The sequence below is a fragment of the Gopherus evgoodei genome, chromosome 1 (genome assembly GCF_007399415.2).
Source record: "Gopherus evgoodei ecotype Sinaloan lineage chromosome 1, rGopEvg1_v1.p, whole genome shotgun sequence".
Classification (NCBI taxonomy): Eukaryota; Metazoa; Chordata; order Testudines; family Testudinidae; genus Gopherus; species Gopherus evgoodei.
Genome location: NC_044322.1, coordinates 303,899,660 through 303,913,199, shown reverse-complemented (window position 1 = coordinate 303,913,199; position 13,540 = coordinate 303,899,660). Strand labels below are relative to the sequence as shown.

Below are 13,540 nucleotides of genomic sequence, written 5' to 3'. Positions count from 1 at the left end.
TCTCAAAGAACAACAGTTACGAAAGGTAGGTAACTGTCTTTTGTCAGTGATGGAGAATCTACTACGACCCTTAGTAAATTGTTCCAGTGGTTTAAAATGTATGCCTTATTTCTAATCTGAATTTGTCTAGCTTCACCTTCCAGACACTGGATCATGTTATACCTTTCTCTGCTAGTTTGAAGGGCATATTATTAAATATTTGTTCCCATGTAGATACTTATCGATTGTAATCAAGTTACACTTAACCGTCTCTTTGTTAAACTAAATAGATTGAGCTTTAAGGCAGTTTTTCTAATCCTTTAATCATTCTCGTGGCTTTTCTCTGAACTCTCTCCAATTTATTAACATCCTTCTTGAATTGTGGGCACCAGAACTAGACACAATCTTCCAGCCGCTGTCGCACCAGTGCCAAATAGGTAAAATAACCTGTCTTCTCCTACTTGAGATTCCCCTGTTTATGCACCCCAGGATCATATTTGTCACACTTGGACCTCATATTCAGCTGATTATCCACCAGGCCCACAAAATCTTTTTCAGAGTCAGTGTTTCCCAAGATAGAGTCCCTCATCTTATAAGAATGGCCTACATTCTTTGTTCCTGGAGGTATACATTTACATTTAGCAATATTAAAGAACACATTGTTTGCTTGCACTCAGGTTACCAAAACATCCAGATTGTTTTGATCAGTGACTTGTTCTCTATTTGTCACTTCCCCAATTTTTGTGTCAACTAAGTGATCTAATGGTCCCTACTGGCCTTAAAATCTATGAAATATATTCTACAAGGTTTTAATACACTCCTGGTGCACAGAGGGAGAAGTTACAGAAAATGCTACTGCTCAAGCTTGGCAGGTAACACTGAAACTGAGATATCAGAGTCCACCACAAGGACTGTTTGCAAGATTTATTTTTTTTAACTAATACTTTATACTAGATGTTAATGGTGGAGGGAAAGCCTGAAATCTCAAGTGTGTGTTTTTTAGGTCATTAAGTAAATAATGACTGAACTAACTTAATTTATTTATTTTGGCATTTTTAATAAAAGGTTTGATAAACTATACGTGATTTAAGTACACAAACTGGGGTGGAAAGAATCTGTAATGGAAACAAAAAGATGCTGAACTACTGAAAAAAGGCCATGTCCCATCAGTGACCCTCGTACTATATATAATTGTAATTGACAATGTTACATGAATATTAGTGATCAAATGGAACTATGAATGCGGTTCAGAGTTAGGAGACATTATATACTGTTACAGACATTTTTAAAACTATCACAATTAAATTCATTACAGTGAACAGTATTTGATAGACACACACACCTATGGTTTCTTTCTTGTAAAGTATTTGGACTATGCTTACTGGGCGAGATTTTCAGTGCTAAGAGAAATAATTGGTACAACTCTTTTTGCTGTGGCCTGTATAGATTCTGAATGTTTTATATAGTCCATCTGGGAGCAACTGCAAACTTTGCGTCAAGTTTTTGGTATTTGCAGATGTTGTAATGATATGAATTCTTTAGTTTTTCTATTTGTGCCTCATGCGGCTTGTAAAACATGCCTTAAAATACTATCTAAAGCTTGATTAACCAAATATATTCCAAGAATGGATTGACTGACTGTTTAGAAACAGATTTAGGTCCAAATCCAGCTTACTTTATTCACAAGGGTTGACCCTGTTGACTTCTGTGGGACTACTTGCATGAATAAAGGGAACAGAACTTGACTTCTTGCATTTATCCTGGCAGATTTATGTGCATTCTTCCTTTACAGAGATCAATTGTTATTTAATTTAATTAAATTTAAATTGTTTGGTTCATGTTTATGTATATCTGGTGGAGGATGGGTGTGGCAGGGAGATGTTTCTGGTATGTTATTTATGTAACATATATATATACTCTTTAGGAAAGACCAGAATCTCTTATCTCCAGTGAATTGTTGGTACTTACTCCTGAACCAAGTAAGAAGAGAAAGCAAAGACCATGCAACTTTGAGCGATATCTATCTGAACAACGTTATCATGCGCTTCATGCAGATAAGTGAGGATTCCACCAGAATGTTCAAAAAGGTAATATATATCATGTTAAATTTTAGTTATCATTGAAAGGCAAGTGTCTAAGAGGTAGAATTTTAAGGGAAGATTCAGCAGTGTAGTAATATAATCTGCTTTAGTATATCAATAGATTTTTCATGGCATTTTTCACAGGGAAAATTCTTGCTACAAATGTAGTGGGGAACATACTATCTGATGGTGACCTCCAGGAACTGAACTGCTTTAAATTCAGGAGGTGAGGAAGAAGCCCTGTTCTTTGCTCAAAAGGGTATTGTGTAGTCAGGCAGGAAGGAAAAAACAGTTCAACCTAGAAGTGACAAAAGAATGTTGTTGGATTATTTGCAGAAATGCTGTATGGCCATGGTGGTTCTTCATGTACATGCAGCTGTGTATTCCACTTAGGTGTGTGGGCACCCAACTCACAAGTGCCAGATAATTTTGCCTAACAATACTTGTAAAGGGGCAGTGCTTGTGCCTCATGGCCATAGTTCTTGCCTTGGCTATATGAGGCAGTGCTGCCTCAACCCCCACTTAGTTCCTTTTTATCACCAGTGGCTGGAGTTGGAGTTCTTTGTTGTTTTCAGCCCACAATCCCTCTATTTCTTAGTGACTTTTCTAGTTGTATTGAGTTAATTAATATTCTTAGTATTGTATTAGTGTTAGTTTAAGTATTTTGCTGATGATGCCCTCAGCAGGGTTTAAACATTGTCCGTCGTGTGGGGAACTGGTCCCCAACAATGATCCCCACACACATGGTGCTTACCATGCTGAGGGGAAGCCCACATCAAAGAACAGTGTTGGATTTGCTGATTGTTCTCCAAACAAATTCAGGTGGCGAGCAATCTTTGTCTAAGCAGCACCTGCTTGAACAAGCCGTTCAGCCTGCTTCGGCACTGAGGTCCTCATCAGATCAGAGGTCAGCCTCAGGTTCTGAAAGTGCCGTTCCAAGCTCTGGAACTGGTGCCTCTCCAAAGACACGGAGGAGTCATTCCCTGTTAAGTGTGCCAAGGAAAAAGCCACCCCAGGTGGCATGGTGTTTTGTCTGCCTCCTCCAGAAGAAGCATGTATCAGCACAGTGTGAATGCCAGCACGCGGAATGGAGTAGGTCCCATCAATCACTCCCTGATACCAGGCAGTGAGGTCAGAGACCCCCTTACCATCGACTCCAGTTTCGGCTCTGGGGCTTCCATTGAGTCTGGTGCCAACAAGGGTGATGCAGCACCATCTGTTTCTGCGCCAACGGACCTCCTCTGCCTTCATGTTCCAACCTCTCCCTTGGTCCCGGACTTTGCCAGTGCTGCATCATTTATAGCCCCATTTTCTGAGCAGGCCACTGAACCTGTGGGTCTGTTGGCACCATACCTCAGTGTTACCCGTACACAGTCAATGGAAGTGGGGCTGAGGCTAGGCTCGACCTCCTCAGTACTAGGAATTTTTTAGCACCCCTGCTGTCAGCTTCATTTTCATCCCAAGACAATTCTGTGGTGCCTGACTCTTCCTCTCCTTCAGTACCACAGGATTTTAAGGAGCATTAGAACCTTTTGTGGTGCGTCTCTGCTTCTTGGCTATTGAAGCAGAGTTCCTGGAGGAGAACACCCATGCGTTGTTGGATATCCTACATTTGTCTGCCCTGGGAGAGATGCCCTCTCTATTAGCAGTGCACTCCTAGAGCCTGCTAAGATCCTCCGGAGTATGCTGGCTTCGGTACCACATATAGCAAAGCGCATGGAAAACCGCTACCTCATTCCAGTGCGGGGATTTGAGGGTTTTTACTCACATCCAGCCCCAAATTCCTTGGTCATAACCACAGTGAACAATAGAGCTTGGCAGGGCAGATTTATGTCCACTCCCAAGAATAAAGGCACTAAATTAATGGACCTGATGGTTAGGAAGATTCACATCTCCTCCTCCTTGCAGATGCGGATTGACAACCAGAAGGCATTGCTGTCCAAGTACAAGTTTGTCAATCGGACAGCTATGTCTAAGTTTGCAGGTTTTCTGAGTTTCTTGTGCTGTCAGTTCAGCTTCCCATACCCTTTCCTCTTCATCCCAACCTACTCAGACAGACTCCAGTCACACCTTGCATCCCATGCTCAGCTCACTGTATCTCAAGATGTGGCTCCATCATGGCTGAATGAGAAGGAAATGCAGTGTTTGGTGGCTGTTCAACAAGTCCTACTCAATAGTAGAAAGCCCTCTACCTGAATGGCCTATTCAGTGAAATGGAAGTGGTTTTTAGTATGGTTGTTGACCTCTGGAATTCAACCGATGCTGGCTTCTATTCAGGACATTTTGCAGTATTTGCTGCACCTTCAATCATTGGGCATTGCGCATAACTCTTTGACAGTACAGCTGGCAGCGACATCAGCATTTCATCTCTCCATTCAGGGAGTATCAGTCTTTTCCAGTGCCATGGTAACAAGATTGTTAAAAGGGCTTCTTTGTCTCCATCCTCTGGTCCGAGAGCTGGTTCCTCTGTGGGACCTTACCATGGTCTCCTAGTGGCTTTAATGGGACCTCAGTTTGAGCCCCTGGCATCTTGTCCCTTTCTGCTTTTGTGTCAGAAGACTGCATTCCTGGTAGTGATAACATCCTCAAGGAGAGTCTGAGAGTTGCAGGCTCTGATGGCAGATCTCCTTATACACAATGCTCCAAGGACAAAGTGACAATGACCACACCCAGTTTTTCTGTCTAAAGTGGTTTCTCAGTTTAAGTTGATCCATGCAGTAACTGTGTTCTTTTCTAAGCCACATTAATCTCTGGAAGAGCAGCTTCTTCATACACTTCATACTCTATATGACCCCCACTAGAGGTCAGGTCTAGCCTTCTATCTAGACAGAACTCAAGTGTTTCGTGTTTCACCTGTCCTGTTTGCATCATATGCAGATTGTATGAAGGGGCAAGCAGTCTCTTCACAGATGATCTCTAAATGGATAACATCCTGTATTAAGACTGCATATGAAATAGCTTTGGCTACACCTCCTTAGTAAGTTCAAGCTTGTTCTACGGGAGTGCAAGTAACATCAATAGTGTTCCTCAGTGACATTTGCAGGACTGTTGTGTGGTCATCCATACATACATTTATGAACCATTATACCATTAACTCATCTTCCAGGGGGGATGCAAGTTTTGCTAGGGCAGTCCTGCAATCCTTGCTTAGGTAGATTCCAAGCCCCTGTTCCTGGGGGGATGCTGCTTGTGAGTCATCTAAGTGGAATACACGGCTGCATTTACTCGAAGAAGAAACAGGATTGGAATCTAATCTCTGGGCATTCAGTGCAAAGGAACTGAGGGAGATTGGGGTGGTGCCATCTCAATCAGGCAAGGGAAGGGCTATTGCCATGAGGCGTGAACTCTGCCCCTCTATGGGTATGGCTAGGCAAAATTCTCCAGCTCTGATGTTTTGGGCTGCACACACCTAAATGGAATACACATCTGTATCACATCTCATCTCAGAGAACCCCAGTTACAGTAAGTAACTGTTTCTTCTCTGTCATGAGAGTGTCTCTGGTTCAAGCAGAAGGGTCTTGGGTTCCAAGAATTAGGTTTGTGATCAGTTTGTCACAAAGGTGATGCCTAGAGATAGGGAAGTAGCCATGTGCTATGCTTCCCATGGAAGACTTCCTCCCCCATATTTAATTTTTGTTTAGTTACATAGTTATTGGGATTTCAGTGAAACTTCTTTGTAAAAGTTTTACAGGTATTTTGTTTAAAAGATTAATAGCTTCATGATAAATGCATAGTGCAGTTTCCTCTCTGGATAAGAAAGGACAGTAACGCAGCCTCAGTTTGATGTTTGTGAGTGGAGTCTTTAGCCATCATCAGTAGTGTGTTCTACAATAAAACAATGTAAATGCATGATCATCAGTCACTGTGTGATTCTGTAGGCATTGATCCTGGGTATTACAAAAATGAGTTCTAAAAGAATTAAGGTTAAAGATATACAGTCACCAGTTGAATTATGGTTTTTCCTACTGGCATTCAGGATGCATGATTTCTGGTTCCAGAAGAGGTTTTCATTTGACACAGTCCTGAAAGTTCCCGTTTCACTGGGAAAACGGAGGCTGTAAATGGGGATGGATGCAGCTGGACCCAAGAGCTACTTAGAGAATGTATAAGAAGAATGAGGAGGAAAGGAGGTGAAAACAAATTCATGTAGTATGATGATGTGCAATAAAACCTGTGGTAGAGATAAAACTAAACTAAAATTAATTGCTTTCTCACTCTTCCAATATCTTGATGACAGAATGTTCTGTCAGATGCATGAATCTGTTGTACACAAACCACTATTTTTGCTAATATGGAAGATATACAGATGTTGAACAACAAATCAGGAAAGGATTTTTAATCCGTTCCAGCAAATAATATATATGCTTACATCTCATTGACTTCAATGGGAATGCCATAAGTAGAAGGGTTTCAGTACTGGGACCATTGTTACAAACACAGGTGGATCAATTTAAAGAATTAAGACTCAAATTTCATAAGAGGAAATTTCTGAGCTTTTCATAAATATTGACATCTGAAGCTAACACTGGAGCCTAATCTACACTAAAATGCTCCTAGAGCAAACTCAGCTTATACCTGCCAATATAAGTGCATCTGTACTAGGGCTTTTGCGAGCATAGAAACGTTGCCAAAAATCACACCCCTAATTGACGTTGCCACAGGAGCAAAACTTATAATGCAGACCTGACCTTTATCATTTAATATTTTTCTTTTTCAGAAACATTTACAGACAAGTTCTGCTGCTAAATAATTTGAAGATTTTAGTGTTTACTTGCTATGTCTAAAAATTAAATTAACTGCCTGTGAATCAAGTCTACTTAAGCAGTAGTTTTTGCTGAAAAGATTACTGCTGGCTTGTAGCAATCACCTTGATTATTTAAACATCCTATCACCAGCTTCTGTGTTGCAATTTTGAGGATGACAAAAAATGACAGGGGAAATGAGTATTACAAAGCATTCATTTTAGTGTATAATTGAGATATCCCTCTGAAATCAGGGTGTATTTTTGGATGCTGAATGGTCCATAAATCATTAACCCTGACCTAGTTTTAAAATACTTTGACTACCTCTTTTATTATAGAAAATTATGCTGATTCATCATACTCACTGGGCTTTCCTGCCTCTCTTCATTACCTTTCAAGCAAAACAACCACCCTCTCCTTGTATACTGTTCTCCTTGCAGCCACAAGTAAACTCCATATTGAACTAATTTTTTTCTTATTTGCTCAGAAATTCTTCATTTATTAATCTTTTGATGTGTCCTTAGTCTTCCCTAGTAGTTTGATACTTATCGTATAACTAAAGTGCGCAAGTTGAGTAGAAAGAACACCAGAAGATGAACACAATAGTTCCAAAATGAAATTGCTGATATCAATCAATATCTGTGGGACAGACTTTTTGTTCTGCAATATAAACCACAAGTCTTCCCTGGATAGGAGGCACTTCTTTCTTAAAATAAAAGTATATCATGTAGTTGTAGCCATGTCGGTCCCAGGATATTAGATAGATAGAGAGATAAGGTGAGTGAAGTAATGTCTTTTATTGGACCAATTTGTAGTACCTTTTCCAGACTTGAAGAGCTCTGTGTGGCTCGAAAGTTTGGCTCTCTCACCAACAGAAGTTGGTCCAATAAAAGATATTACCTCACCCACCTTGTCTGGCTTGTAATACAAGGAAACACAGCAATTAGACTGCATATTTAAAGATATATCTTGATAACAGGCCATGCTTTAACTAAATAATTTGTATTATACAAATATCAGGGAGCAGCCATGTTAGTCTGTATCCACAAAAGCAATGAGGTGTCCAGTAGAACCTTAAAGACTAACAGATTTATTTGGGCATAAGCTTTCAAGGGTAAAAAACCCACTTCTTCAGATGCATGGAGTGAAAATTACAGAGGCAGGCATTATTACACTGACACATGAAGAGAACGGAGTTACCTACCAAGTGGAGAACCAGTGTTGACAGGGGCAATTCAATCATCAGGGTGGATGTAGTCCACTCCCAATAATTGATGAGGAGATGTCAGTGCCAGGAGAGGAAAAATTGCTTTTGTAGTGAGCCAGACACTCCCAGTCCCTGTTCAAGCCTACATTAATGGTGTTAAATTTTCAAATGAATTTTCGTTCTGCAGTTTCTCTTTGAAGTCTGTTTTTGGAGTTTTTTTGTTCAAGTATGGCTACTTTTAAGTCTGTTATAGAATGTCCAGGGAGATTAAAGTGTTCTCCTACTGGCTTTTGTATGTTGTTATTCCTGATGTCCAATTTGTGTCCATTTGTTCTTTTACGTAGAGACTGTCCAGTTTGGCCAATGTACATGACAGAAGGGCATCGCTGGCACATGATGGCATATATCACATTGGTAGATGTGCAGGTGAATAAGTCCCTGATGGTGTGGCTGATGTGGTTGGGTCCTCTGATGGTGTCGCTAGAGTAGATATGGGGACAGAGTAGGCAACAAGATTTGTTACAGGGATTGGTTCCTGGGTTAATGTTTCTGTGATGTGGTGTGTAGTTGCTGGTGAGTATCTGCTTCAGGTTGGGGGTCTGTGTGTAAGTGAGAACTGGCCTGCCTCGTTGCCTTCTCTGTCCCCATATCTATTCTAGCGACACCATTAGAGGATCCAACCACTTTAGCTTTTAGTTTACTCTTAATACAGCTTATTTTCCTGTTAAATCCTCAGATGTGTTTATTTGGTAAGGGAGACTGAAAATAAGCATATAATCTTTTCCCAGTTTAATTAAAGTAAGTCCTCCTTTTATTCATGCTTTTACCACAGTTGCACAATTAATTCTGTGACACTGACAAACATAAAAAAAAAAAACCTATAGAAAAAGAGAGCTGGAATAATTAGCTTAATCTGTCTCTGGGCCTTGGTCTGGCTCCTTGATTTCAAAGCCTTCTCTGTCTAGGCTGCAGCCATTGGTTTGTGTGTCTTGTTTCTAAGCAGGTAGGCTCCAATTAGTGCTTAAGGTACACTGACATCTATTCTTTTTTCAGCATCAATATCAGACAGTTACATGATTGTAATGTCCTTTTAGATCATAGAAAGCTCCAGGAGGTTTTACCTTATTAATTATAATCTTTCAGTTTAAATGCTGTAGAGATACTCACATGCATCCGACGAAGTGGGTATTCACCCATGAAAGCTCATGCTCCAATACGTCTATTAATCTATAAGGTGCCACAGGAATCTTTGCTGCTTTTATAGAGATACCCAGTTATAGCATTTTGTGCCCAAAATTACAAGAGCATATTACTTGAAGTCTTTGGGCCCATAAGCCTCACTTCTTTGTCAAGAGGAAAATTAGGACAGTCCTAGAGAACAGAAAGAAACAAATCAAGAGAAGTAAAAGATGGAAAACTCCTGAGGAGCTTTAACCAATATATATGGCTTGGAAATGTTCAATTGTGTACATAGCTTATGGTATGTTGCATATTTGTTTGGTATAATGAGATGATAAACGGTACTAATCAGGATCATATGGAGATAGCCTGTGTTTGAACTTGAACAAATAATCCTTGTGAAAGGAACAGAACTATTTTTTTCAGCAGAGAATGTCATGCCCTGGAGGTCTTTCCTTGATTGCTTAAGCTTTATATTCTTCTTTCATAACAAGAGACATCAAGCAGCTGTCCATGGGCAAGTCTCCAGGCCGCAATGACAGTCTACCTGAAGTGTACTAATGTGGAGGTGCCATATGAGAAGCTATAAAAACAAATACACCTAGAAATCAAGTCAATACTAGCTGAACACTGAGCTGTTGAAGCAACAGGAGAGAAGAATCCATCCATAACAAAAGATAAGAACTCAGGCCTTTAATGTTAGAAGCCCTGGGCCCAGAGAGTCTTGCTTATCCTATATCTAGATTTAATACACAAGAACATTTAATTTAAATCTTCTCCACAGAGGTTTGCCACCCTCCTTATTCAGTCTTAGAGCTGGTATACACTGAAACGTTACATTTCTATAGCTGCATCTCTCAGGGGTGTGGATTTTTCACACCCCTGAGAGACGTAGTTAAGATAACCTAACCCCTGGTGTAGACAGCACTAGGTCAAAAGAAGAATTCTTCTTGACCTAGCTAATGCCTCTTAGGGAGGTGGATTACCTATAGCAATGGGAGAACCCCTTCTTTTGTTGTAGCGAATATCTACACTGAAGTGCTCAGACTTTAAGGTCAGAAGGGATCATTGTGATCATCTAATCTGACCTTCTGCACGTTGCAGGCCATCCACCCACTCCTGAAATAGATTCATAACCTCCGGCTGAGTTACCGAAGTCCTCAAATCATGATTTAAAGACGTCAAGTTACAGAGAATCCATCATTTACACTAGTTTAAACCTACACGTGACCCAGGCCCCATGCTGTGGAGGAAGGTGAAAACCCCCCAGGGTCTCTGCCAATCTGACCCAGGGGAAAATTCCTTCCCAGCCTAAAATATAGCAGTCAGCTAGACCCTGAGCATGTGGGCAACACCCACCATGCAGATCCCTAGGAAAGAATTCTCTGTGATAACTCAGAGCCTGCCCCTTCTAATAGCCTGTGTCAAGTCGTTGGGGATTTTTGCTACTGGCATTCGCCAATTGGCCATATGCCATTGTAGGCAGTCCCATCATACCATTCCTTCCAAAAACGTATCAAGCTCAGTCTTGAAACCAGTTAGATTTTTGCCCCCGCTGCTCCCCTTGGAAGACTGTTCCAGAACTTCACACCTCTGATGGTTAGAAATCTTCACCTAATTTCAAACCTAAACTTGTTGATGGCCAATTTATATCCATTTATTCTTGGGTCCAGATTGGTGCTTAATTTAACTAACTCCTCTCTCCGCCTTGTTTTTATTTCTCTGATGTATTTAGAGGGAGCAACCATATCTCTCTTCAGTCTTCTTTTAGTTATACCTAACAAGCCAACCTCTTTCTTTTCTCATAAGATAGGTTTTCCATTCCTCAGATCATTCTAGTAGCCCTTCTCTGCACTTCTTCCCATCTGAATTCATCTTTCTTAAGTAGGGGAGACCAGAATTGCGCACACTATTCCAGATGAGATCTCACCAGTGCCTCATACAATGGTACTGACACTTCCTTGTCTCTACTGGAAATACAGTGCTATAGGGCCACAGCTGTGCCACTGTAGCTTTTTAAGTATACACACAGCCTTAATTTATTAGTGGAGATTCTGCTGCAGCTTTCCCCTAAGACAAAACAGTAATGGTTACTAGAATAATTGTGTCCCATAATGTGTATTATGGGAAGTGCAGTGTCTTCCAGGCACACTGACATCATTTTTTTTCTCAGACTGTTATTTTCAGGAACTGATTCAACTGCAGATTATCTTTTTTTTGTCTGGTATCATCTTGTATGTTTCTCCCACTTTTTCTCAACAGTGAGGTCAAAAGCAGCATTTTTTTTTCTGTACTTAGTTCTTTCTCGGAAGGAAGAAGGGAAGGGAAATTCAGGAGACCTCTTTAAAAAGCCTCAAGACCCGAAATGCCTGAAAAATACAACATAAGGAAATATTTCAAGAGGAAACTCTGGAAATGATACTTGTAAAGTCAAGAGATGATCAAGCATCAATAAACATATTCGCACATTTCTATGGGGGGACTTACTTGTGGGAGAGGAGATATCCTGTTCCAAAAGTAGTAAGTCCTGATTATGAAACTGATCTCCTTTTTTTCCCTGTGTAGGTTTTCAGGGTCAAAATTCGGTTAGTTTAGTCTAATTCAGTATTTCCAACTCTCACTATTTGATCATGACTCTAGTAGTTTTGGGAGGTGTTGTTTACCTGTCTCATGAAAACATAGACTCGTAGACTCTAGGACTGGAGGGGACCTCGAGAGGTCATCGAGTCCAGTCCCCTGCCCTCATGGCAGGACCAAATACTGTCTAGACCATCCCTAATAGACATTTATCTAACCTACTCTTAAATATCTCCAGAGATGGAGATTCCACAACTTCCCTAGGCAATCTATTCCAGTGTTTAAGTACCCTAACAGTTAGGAACTTTTTCCTAATGTCCAACCTAAATCTCCCTTGATGCAATTTAAGCCCATTGCTTCTTGTTCTATCATTGGAGGCTAAGGTGAACAAGTTTTCTCCCTCCTCCTGATGACACCCTTTTAGATACCTGAAAACTGCAATCATGTCAGATGAAAGACTGCCAACTCCTGAATTTTACCTTCTTCAAAATGGCCACTATCGTCTTTTTACTGTCAATGGGTCTGTATGAGCTGGGTGAAAACCTGTTATGGATTGAACTAAAACCATATTCACCCTGATTTGTGAACATGCCCTTCACTGAAGATAGTTGAAGAAAATGCTTAGAGGGGACACACATAAAACACCTAAAACCTAATGGAATCTGCCCAGAAACTAGCACCAGGTGGGCAGAGGGTTCCACAAGGTACTGTGACCAAGTGTGGGAGGGGAGGTGGGAGACGCACACAAACTGGGAACAGACAGCTCAGCTAGAGGGGCAGGGCAAGAGTGAATAGCAAAAAAAGCCAAGCACAGCTTGAGTACAATTTGACCATGGAAAAAGAGAGAGAACTTCTGAGTTTTTTGGCTGAACGGGCTTGGGGCTCTAAGCTAACAAACTACTCCTTTTGTTCTTGGTTTCTCATGCATTTGGAGAAACAGGACTTTGTACATTCTTGTAAATAAACAAGATTGCATAAAAGAGAATGCCAGACTCCATCAATTTCTACTTCCAACTGGCACATCCCCAGGGACCCAGAATTTGACTTGTTGAAAAGGGGAACAGATCTGAAGCCAGCAAGATGGCTGCCATTTCCCTACAGTCTGTCTGCATGTGGAAGTGAGGGTGCCCTTTATAAAGTTGGCTGCCACTAATTCATAATTGATGTTCGGTGTGCTGGATGAACCCTGAACTAATTGTATCACCATTTTGTAAAATAGGAAAAACGTTGGAATTAGGTGTAGCGCTGGCTGAAACTTGGGTTTTCTGGTTCATTGAGAATTTCAATATGGTGAAATTTGTGTTCTAATTTGGAACAAGATCAACCAATTTTACAAAAATTTCCCATGAACTAGAAATTTAAAAAAAGGTGTTTGGAAAACATTGTCATATGGTGTTTCCGGAAGGAAGTATGCTCCCTTGGTCCTGGCAGCTGCTGGCTGAGACTGATAAGAATCAACTTCAGTCAGCAGCTGCCAGGCTAGTTGGGATCTGCAGCTCCATGGCAGCCCTACTGTGTGGACTGTCCTGAGGCTAAGACCCCCAGCCTCCTGAGCCAGCTGGCTCACCAAGCTACAGGAGTCCGACAGCACAGGAAGACAGCTGGCCTGGGATTCTGGAAGCTCTGGGATCCCTAGTCGCAGGACAGTCCACGTGGTTGGGCTGCCCCAGAGCAATGGACTCTGGTAGCCCAGAGTTCCTTGCCCTAGGGCAGTCTGCATTAGTCCAATTTAGCGCTTAAGCTTTTCTGCCTTTTAGTTGCCAGCATATAAAAGC

General features: G+C 41.1%; 1 protein-coding gene across 2 annotated transcripts in view; it reads left to right on the top strand.

Moving 5' to 3' along the window:
• Positions 1–13,540, top strand: part of SRGAP1 (SLIT-ROBO Rho GTPase activating protein 1) — a 263,498-nt gene that overhangs the window by 138,579 nt on the left and 111,379 nt on the right. For both annotated transcript variants that reach the window (XM_030548849.1, XM_030548848.1), the window contains exon 3: positions 1,904–2,066. In XM_030548849.1, coding sequence (XP_030404709.1) covers positions 1,904–2,066 — 163 coding nt within the window. The remainder of the gene's footprint in view (positions 1–1,903; positions 2,067–13,540) is intronic.